Below are 10,263 nucleotides of genomic sequence, written 5' to 3' on the forward strand. Positions count from 1 at the left end.
CACTGTCCCTGTCTCCCTCAGTCCTGTGGGATCCCATCATATCCATTCCTGCTCACACGTTTACCTGCTGCTCCTGAGCAATATTCATCATGCCTCTCTCTCCAAACCTTTCATGCCCCAGCTTTCAGCAAGGCTTCCAGAAGCCAAATTTCATACTGGAGTTGGTAGATGCAGAGGATCCCCCAGATGAGGGACAGGAGGAAGCCTCCTCCATTTTCTCTTCCTATTTCCACTTTTTATTCCCCTCCTCCTCGTCCTCCTCCTCCTCCTCCTCCTCTTCTTCCTTCTCATCCTCATCCTCTTCTCTGATTCTGCGTTCTCCAGGGGACAAACAGATGCCTGCTGCTGGGATGTCGAGTCTTCTGCAGAGTTCCGCTGAGAGTCGTCAGAGTCGTCCTGAAGGGGAGGACTCCCAGTCTCCTCTCCAGATTCCTGAGAGTCTTCCTGAGGGCGACGACTCCCAGTCTCCTCTCCAGAATCCTCAGAGTCCTCCTGAGGGCGACGACTCCCAGTCTCCTCTCCAGATTCCTCAGAGTCCTCCTGAGGGCGACGACTCCCAGTCTCCTCTCCAGAATCCTCAGAGTCCTCCTGAGGGGGAGGACTCCCTGTCTCCTCTCCAGATTTCTCAGAGCCCTCCTGAGGGTGAGGACATCCAGTCTCCTCTCCAGAATCCTGCGAGCTCCTTTTTCTCCTCCACTTTATTGAGTCTATTCCAGAGTTCCCCGGAGAGTACTCAAAGTCCTTTTGAGGGTTTTCCCCAGTCTCCTCCCCAGATTCCTGTGAGCCCTTCCTTCCCCTCCACTTTACTGAGTCTTTTCCAGAGTTCCCCTGAGAGTTCTCAAAGTACTTTTGAGGGTTTTGTCCAGTCTCCTCTCCAGAATCCTCAGAGTCCTCCTGATGGAGACAACTCCCAGTCTCCTCTCCATAGTCCTCAGAGTCCTCCTGATGGGGAGGACTCCCTGTCTCCTCTCCTCTTTCCTCATAGTCCTCCTCAGGGGGAGGACTTCCAGTCTTCTCTCCAGAGTCCTGTAACCATCTGCTCCTCCTCCACTTCACTGAGTCTTCCCCAGAGTTTCCCTGAGAGTCCTCACAGTCCTCCTGAGGGGCCTGCGCAGTCTCCTCTCTATAGTCCTCAGAGCCTTCCTGAGGGGACGGACTCCCAGTCTCCTCTCCAGAGACCTCAGAGTCCTCCTGAGGGGGAGGATTCCCTGTCTCCTCTCTACATTCCTCAGAGTCCTCCTGAAGGGGAGGACTCCCTGTCTTCTCTCCAGTTTCCTCATAGTCCTCCTGTGAGGGAGGCCTCCCTGTCTCCTCTCCAGATTCATCCGTGTACTACTGACGGGAAAGATCCCCAGTCTCCTCTCCAGACTCCTCAGAGTCCTCCTGAGTGGGAGGTCTCCTTGTCTCCTCTCCGCTTTCCTCACAGTCCTCCTCAGGGGGAGGACTTCCAGTCTTCTCTCCAGAGTCCTGTAACCATCTGCTCCTCCTCCACTTCACTGAGTCTTCCCCAGAGTTTCCCTGAGAGTCCTCAGAGTCCTCCTGAGGGGCCTGCCCAGTCTCCTCTCTATATTCCTCAGAGCCCTCCTGAGGGAACAGACTCCCAGTCTCCTCTCCAGAGTCCTCAGAGTCCGCCTGAGGGAGAGGATTCCCTGTCTCCTCTCTACATTCCTCAGAGTCCTCCTGAAGGGGAGGACTCCCTGTCTTCTCTCCAGTTTCCTCATAGTCCTCCTGTGAGGGAGGCCTCCCTGTCTCCTTTCCAGATTCCTCCGTGTCCTACTGACAGGAAGGATCCCCAGTCTCCTCTCCAGACTCCTCAGAGTCCTCCTGAGTGGGAGGACGTCCAGTCTCCTCTTCAGAATCCTGCGAGCTCCTCCATCTCCTCCACTTTATTGAGTCTGTTCCACAGTTCCCCTGAGAGTACTCAAAGTCCTTTTGAAGGTTTTCCCCAGTCTCCTCTCCAGATTCCTGTGAGCTCCTCCTTCCCCTCCACTTTACTGAGTCTTTTCCAGAGTTCCCCTGAGAGTTCTCAAAGTACTTTTGAGGGTTTTCCCCAGTCTCCTCTCCAGATTCCTCAGAGCCCTACTGAGGGTGACAACTCCCAGTCTCTTTTCCATAGTCCTCAGAGTCCTCCTGAGGAGGAGGACGCCCTGTGTCATCTCCAGATTCCTCAGAGTCCTCCTGAGTCAGAGGACTCTCTGTCTCCTCTCCAGACTCATACGTGTCCTCCTGATGGGGAGGACTTCCAGTCTCCTTTCCAGATTCCTGCTGAGTGGGAGGACTCGCTGTCTCCTCTCCATTTTCCTCATAGTCCTCCTCAGGGGGAGGACTTTCAGTCTCCTCTTCAGATTCCTCAGAGCCTTCCTGAGTGGGAGGACTCCCTGTCTCCTCTCCATTTTCCTCATAGTCCTCCTCAGGGGGAGGACTTCCAGTCTTCTCTCCAGAGTCCTGTAAGCATCTGCTCCTCCTCCACTTCATTGAGTCTTCCCCAGAGTTTCCCTGAGAGTCCTCAGAGCCCTCCTGAGGGGCATGCCCAGTCTCCCCTCTATAGTCCTCAGAGCCTTCCTGAGGGGATGGACTCCCAGTCTCCTGTCAAGAGACCTCAGAGTCCTCCTGAGGGGGAGGATTCCCTGTCTCCTCTCTACATTCCTCAATGTCCTCCTGAGGGGGAGGACTCCCTGTCTTCTCTCCAGTTTCCTCATAGTCCTCCTGTGAGGAAGGCCTCCCTGTCTCCTCTCCAGATTCCTCCGTGTCCTCCTGACGGGGAGGATTCCCAGTCTCCTCTCCAGACTCCTCAGAGTCCTCCTGAGTGGGAGGTCTCCTTGTCTCCTCTCCGCTTTCCTCACAGTCCTCCTCAGGGGGAGGACTCCCAGTCTTCTCTCCAGAGTCCTGTGATTATCTGCTCCTCCTCCACTTCACTGAGTCTTCTCCAGAGTTTCCCTGAGAGACCTCAGAGACCCCCTGAGGGGCCTGCTCAGTCTCCTCTCCAGAAACCTCTCAGCTCCTTCTCCTATACTTTAGCGAGTCTTCTGCAGAGTCCTCATGGGAGTCCTCAGAGTCCGCCTGAAGGGCCTGCCCAGTCTCCACTCCAGAGACCTGTCAGCTCCTTCTCATCCACTTCATTGAGTCTTTCCCAGAGTTCTCCTGAGAGTCCTGAGAGTCCTCCTGAGGGGCCTGCGCAGCGTCCTCTCCAGAGTCCTGTCAGCTCCTTCTCGTCCACTTCATTGAGTCTTTCCCAGAGTTCCCCTGAGTGTCCTCAGAGTCCTCCTGAGGGGCCTGCCCAGTCTCCTCTCCAGAGTGCTGTGAGCTCCTTCTCCTCCTCCACTTCCTTGAGCCCAGTCAGTGAAGAGTCCAGCAGCCCAGTAGATGAAGATACAAGCACCTCAGACACCTTGCTAGAGAGCGAGTCCTTGACAGACAGTGAGTCCTTGATAGAGAGCGAGCCCTTGTTCACTTATACACTGGATGAAAAGGTAGACGAGTTGGTGCGGTTTCTTCTCCTCAAATATCAAGCGAAGCAGCCTGTCACAAAGGCAGAGATGGTGACAAATGTCATCAACAGGTACAGGGGCTACTTTCCTATGATCTTCAGGAAAGCCCGTGAGTTCATAGAGATTCTTTTTGGCATTTCCCTGAGAGAGGTGGACCCTGAGGACTCCTACGTCTTTGTAAACACATTAGAGCTCAGCTGTGAGGGCAGTGTGAGTGATGAGCAGGGCGTGCCCCAGAACCACCTCTTGTTTCTTGTTCTGAGTATCATCTTCATGAAGGGCACCTGTGCCTCTGAGGAGGTCATCTGGGATGTGCTGAGTGGAATAGGGGTGCGTGCTGGGAGGGAGCACTTTATCTTTGGGGAGCCCAGAGAGCTCCTCACTAAAGTTTGGGTGCAGGAACATTACCTAGAGTACCGGGAGGTGCCCAACACTGCTCCTCCACGTTACGAATTCCTGTGGGGTCCAAGAGCTCATTCAGAAATCAGTAAGAGGAAAGTAGTGGAGTTTTTGGCCATGCTCAACAATACCGTCCCTATTTCCTTTCCACCCTCGTACAAGGAGGCTTTGAAAGATGTGGAAGAGAGAGCCCAGGCCATAATTGACACCACAGATGACTCCACTGCCACAGACAGTGCAAGCTCCAGTGTCGTGTCCCCCAGCTTCTCTTCTGAGTGAAGTCTGGGGTAGATTATTCCCTCTGAGTTTGAAGAGGCGGTCGAGTTTCTACGTGGTGGAGGGCTCGGGTGAGGCTGGAGAGAACACAGTGCTGTTTGCACTTCTGTTCCATATGGGCGGTTAAGGGATTTACCTGTTTTCCTTTTGGGTATTTTTCAAATGCTTTTCCTATTAATGACAGGTTTAAATAGCTTCAGAATCTTAGTTTACAAATATTAGTCACACATGTATTGCTGTTTATCTGGTTTAAGAGTAACAGTTTGATATTTTGTAAAAACAAAAACACACACAAACACACCACATTGGGAACACCTGCCTCATTTTGTGATGTGTCACAGGTGAATGTGGTATTGCTGTAGGAATTTTCTTGAAACTGTGAAGGAACTCTACAGTTAAATACTGGAACAAAGTAAAGGATTGTTAATATTTGCATTTCCTCAGGCCCTTTAGTTTGTTGTTCTTGAAAAGTAAAGATACATACCTGGTTTGCTTGGCTTATGTAAGAAAGCAGCAAAAAGTAAATTGTAATAAATAAAAGTGCCTGTGACTCGTTTATTTGATGACCATCATATCAGCATTTGCTCATAGAAGTTACCGTTAATAGTGAAGTTACTATTAAAAGCAAGACTTATCCCTACCCCTAAAACGGTAGAGTGTAGCTACAGACGCCATATCAGGAATGTGGTAAGATTTTCTCTACAATCTAAAGAGTAAGTTTCAAAAGGAGTGGGGAGGTGAGACTCCAGATGGAGGCTTTGAGTAAAAAGGCTCTGAGCTAAGGCAGTTTTGGGCTTTGGGAAACTGCAGGTGCTTCTGTGGGAGCTGATTGTTATGAAGCCGGGTGGTGGCAGGGCCCAGATTCTCAGAAGGTGAGAGAAAAGCCTGGAATGGAAAACTACTTGAGCAGTTGGCTCTGGGTGGAGGATGAAGCAGAGAGGAGTCTCCACATGGGGAAGTCATGGAAGGTGTCCTGTGGCTCTGTCACTGGGGAGCGTGAACACAGTGCAAGGACTAGGTGGTTGATCCCCATCATCTGCAAGGGTTTCCTGAGAAATGTGGTTAGAATTCCTTGATGTGGTGCTCAGAAGCCTCCGGGCTGACACTCATTTGCCTGGCCTGGGAGAGCCCAAGCCCATTCCATTGACAGGACTTTTTGTTGGGTTCTTCTGAAAGTAATGTGGACAAGTCTAAGCAATGTGTAGATTTTTAGTGGAGCTTTAATAAAACGAGTGGTTAGGTGGATGATCAGTGGGGAAGGTGAAAAGGAGTTGGTCCTTAACTCAAAGTCTACAATCTTTGATTTGTATGCAGCTGTGCAAGCCTCTCCTTAGCTGAATGATACAATATATCCTTTTAGATAGTAAATGTCCTGAGTTATATTTACGAAGCCAAACTTTTGGTTCAGTTCATATTCCATGACATATTCAGCTGGATGTTCTCTTTGACGTTTTGGATAAAAAAACATGAGCTGAATTTTTCTTAAAAGACAATGGTAGACTTTGGGGTTATAATCATATTGATGACAACTGCCATTTATTAAAATTCCAAGACATGCCAAGCTGTGTGCCAGGTGTTTTACTCACATTACATACATTCCAGCAATTCTACAGCACAGGGATTATCAAACCCGTTTTACAGACGAAGAAGCTGAGGTTATAGTTCATGACAAATTCCCCAAGATCCCATGATGATCACATGATTAGAAAGTGACTGGGCTGGGGCTTGAGTTCTGAAATCATCTAGACCCACACTGTCCCCACTCCTCTCAGCCTGAGCATAGCCTTCTTCCTGTTAAGTCACTTCTCTTCACATTTCCTAATGTCTTCCAGGTAACATAAAGAAGAAACCTGTGACAAAGCATTTAGATGGGCCTAGAGAAGAAAGGTGACAATGGGAATCAGTACCATTCAGGGATCGTTTGGGCTTTCTTTAGCTAAATTCTTCCTGTTATGAGCCCTAGGTTTCTTGAGAGCTGACTGTGTCTGGGTGCCAGTGCTTTTGTCCAGCCCCAGGCCTTTCCCACATTACAGCACCCTCCAGTTGATCTCCCCTGTGTGCTCCCTTGTGCAACTCTGGAAGCTGGCGTGCTGACTAACTTCTCACTGTGGTCTTGCCTCTGAAACCTGTGCCCAGCCCTCAGTGCAAGAGCCCAGAGACATCTGCCCTTTCCCTGACATAGACCACTGTGTGTCCCTGGAGAAGTTCCCTGAGTGATCCATCCCTCCCTGTGGCTCCTCCATGATAAAGGCCCTTCGATGTGAATATTCACTTTGGATAGTGACATTTCCATACCTAGGCTGAACATCTTCAACACACACTCAACATATTTCCACATAGGCTGCAGAGTAAAATCTGATTTTCCACATAACATATGGGTTTGTGGCATGTAATCCTAAGGTCAGATATAACCTATTTGAAATCTTCCTAATATTTGATACTTGCAGTATGATTTTAATGCGATGCATTATTTGAAACAGGGCACTGAACACAAACAGAGATGAATAAGCTTTTGTAGATTATCACATGCCAATATTTCCTTCATAAACTTTGTGGATGAGGAAAGGCTATAGACATCACATTATATATGATCTACTAGAAGGTGATTTTCTGAAAAAAAACAAAACAAAACAAAACAATAACAAAATCTTGAAGACTGCCTAGAAGGTGACCAGGGTACTTTGGGGGACATGCCAGCTCTGATGAGAAATAAGCAATAGTTAAAACATCCTTCCACTGTGTCTTGTGTGTGTACCTGCTCCACAGGAAAATCCTGGCTTGCAGGGAACCACAGGCACATGTATAGCTGTTCAGGAATGTTCCGTCCTATGCAGGGTAGCAGAGGCTCAAAGGGTAGGTTATTTTTCATACACCAAAAATATGAGAGAATTCTCAGCCTAAATAAATTATATAGGTTACTAAAGGACAGTGCCAAGTGATATTGAGGGATTAATGTTGACCCTCCCTGTGAAGACTTACAGAATTGTTTTAAAACTGGATGTAATCCTGTATTTGAAACCACCAGTCACCTTATAGGTGCAAGAAAATCTTGGAAGATTTCAAGGTTATGCAGACATTCCCAGAAACAATCCCAAGGAATGAACAGACTTACTGTCGTCAATTATAATAGTTGCTTTTCATTGAGCACCGTAATAACATGTGGAAGAGGCTACAAGTGCCCGCCTCTGTCTTGTCTAGCTCGCCTTCCTGGCTGGTTCATTTGTAGACAGAAACCAGTGCATCATTCCCATGCTTCCATTTCTGTTCAGCAGTTGATATCTGTTGTGACGTGGAGCTACAAGGTGAAAGCAGCTTGGATTCCTGTCTGAATTGAAAGCCAGGATCCGCTGTGGGTTAGTTTCTTACACCATAACACAGAACCACAGGCTGGGTGACTTCAATGATAGAATTGTATTTTCTCACATTTCTGGAGGCTAAATATCTAAGATCAAGGTGTTGGCCAGTTTGATTTCTTCCCTGGCCTCTTCGTGGCTTGCTGATGGCCACTGTCTCAGTGAATTCTGCCATGGTTGTTCCTTGGTCTGTGTGTCTGTGTCTTAATCTGCTCTTCTTATGAGGACACCAGTCATATTGAATATGATCCTAACCATAAGATCTCAGTTTACATTAGTTGCCTCTTCAAAGGGTCTGTTTCCAAATACAGTGATACTCTGCAGTACTGGAGGTTGAGACTTGGATATATGAACTTGGAAAGAGGGACACAATTCAGCCCACAACACCCTGCCAACTTAAATCAGAATTTATTTGCACAAAAATAAACTCGTGTTAAGCCATTTAACTTTCAGGGACTTTTTTCTCTTCCATCAGGTTACTGTTAATGTGACTACAGGAGTGCTCCTCTTCCTTTTCTTAGGGTCATTTCAATATTTGACTTAAAAGTAAATGGTGCGTGTATTTTTGTTGCAAAAAAATTCTAAAAGTACATAGAAATGGCATTGTTGTCTTTACAAACTTCCTCCAAGACTCAGCCTCCTACTCAGAAGTTCCCACAAGTAACAGTGGGACCATGCAAATTGTAAATATGATTTTCGATTTTGGGCTTTCATAAAGATGGGTGTGCTATTTTATGTATACATATATATGTATGTATACACACACGTGTAATGATATAATGATACACATATAGATCTGCCACTTACCTTTGCCACTATTATAAGTTCCATTGCCTCGACCACAAACTTCTACATTGAAATTAAAATGTGGCATTCATTTCGAGATAGGATTAGTTCAAAGATAATCAAATTAAAATGAGGTTATTAATGCTGGCCTTAATGGAAGTCGCTATAAAAAGGGGATATTTTGACATAGAGATACGAGTAGAGAGATGACAATGTGAGTAGACACGGAGGGAAGACAGCTAGGTACAAGGCATGGAGAGAAGCCTGGAAAACATCCCGCAATCACAGCCCTCATAAGGAATCAATCTTGTGTACACTTTGCTCTTGGGCTACCAGATTCCAAAACTGTGAGACAGTGAATTTCTGTTGTTTTGTCATCCAGGTTGCAGTACTTTGCTATTGCAACCCTAACATACCATGATACTCACTTATTAAAATGTACCCAGCATCTTTCCATGACAGCACATAGAGATCTGCCTTACTTTGGCAACTTCTCCCGAAAATGCCAATTTATTTCTGTACAATAACAGACTGGACCTACCTCCTCCTGATGAACACATATTTGCTTTTTCTTTGTGGCTAAAATTGGGATAAATATAATCTACATGTTTGAGCATAAATTCTGGGACAAATGCCTGAAATTCCTTATAAGGAATACATATCAATGTAGAAGCTGAGTAGAAGTGAACAGGGTATGAATAATTTCATACTTTTTAAAATGTTGCTGTCTTTTTCCACCAAAAGTTTCACCAATTAATTTCACTACACATTTGTTTATGTGGAAATAATTCATTTGTTGACAAACATATTTTATCAGAATTTTAAACCTTATTCAAACTTAGGAGTGAAAATCCTAGGTGAGTTTGGGTTTGGTAATGACTTTTTTAGATGCATCACCAAAATTTTGATCAAATTTACAGGTGCAAACCCTAGTTGACCTTGAGTTTGGTGGTGACTTTGTCAGATGCAACATCAAAAGTGCCAACATCTAAGAAAAGAGATACAAATTGGACTTCATTAAAATTAGCAACTTCTACTCTAAAAGACTGCTAAGAGAAAAAACAAGCCAGAGACTGGGATAAATGTTTTGTGAAACATGTATCTGATAAAAGATATATATTCAAATATGCACAAAACGCTGAAACTCAATTATAGGAAAACAGAAAACCTAATTGAAAATGGACAAAATATTCTAAATGGGTACCCCACCAAAGGATATATAAGAATAGAAAGTAATCGTATACAACTGTTCAATTTCTGATATGGTTATATGGCTCTGTGTCCCCACCGAAATCTCAACTCAAATTTTAATCCCCACATGTCAAGGGAGGGAGGTGATTGGATCATGGGGGCAGTTTCCCCCATGCTCTTCCCCTTGTAGTGAGTGAGTTCTCACGAGATCTGATGATTTTATACGTGTTTCGAAGGTCCTCCTTTGTGCTTCTTCTTCCTGCCAGCTTGTGAAAAAGGTACCTGCTTCCCCTTCGCATTCCACCATGATCATAAGTTTCCTGAAGCCTCCCCCAACCGTGTGGAACTGGGAGTCAACTCAACCTCTTTCTTTTATAAATTATTCCATCTCAGGCATTTCTTTATAGCCGTGTGAAAACAGAATAATACAATGTCATACATGATTAGCGAATCACAAATTGAAACAACTAAGATACAACACTACAGACCCAGAAGAATGGCTGAAACCCAAAACAGTGAACCAACAAATGTTCACACATGTATTGAGGAACAGGAACTTTCAATCATTGTTAGTGGGACAGACCTGAAGGAATCGTGAAAGCCTTTTGCTAAGTGAAAGGAGAAAATATAAAAAGGCGACATAATGTATGATTCTGGTCATACGATATTCTGGAAGAGGCAAGCTGAATACACTAAACATATTAGTGGTTTCCAAGGGCTCAGGGGTTGGAATTAAGGAATGCGGGATCGATCAATAGGTGGAGTACACA

The 10,263-nt window shown here is 46.0% G+C and overlaps 1 protein-coding gene across 1 annotated transcript; it reads left to right on the forward strand.

Moving 5' to 3' along the window:
• The first annotated feature begins 343 nt into the window (after positions 1-343).
• On the forward strand, positions 344-4,703 carry LOC102121505 (uncharacterized). The gene has a single exon (XM_045383495.3). It carries the CDS (start codon positions 351-353, stop codon positions 4,164-4,166), a length of 3,816 nt encoding a protein of 1,271 aa, XP_045239430.2. The 5' UTR covers positions 344-350; the 3' UTR covers positions 4,167-4,703.
• Positions 4,704-10,263: the final 5,560 nt, after the last annotated feature.

Source organism: Macaca fascicularis, chromosome X (genome assembly GCF_037993035.2).
Source record: "Macaca fascicularis isolate 582-1 chromosome X, T2T-MFA8v1.1".
Lineage (NCBI taxonomy): Eukaryota > Metazoa > Chordata > Mammalia > Primates > Cercopithecidae > Macaca > Macaca fascicularis.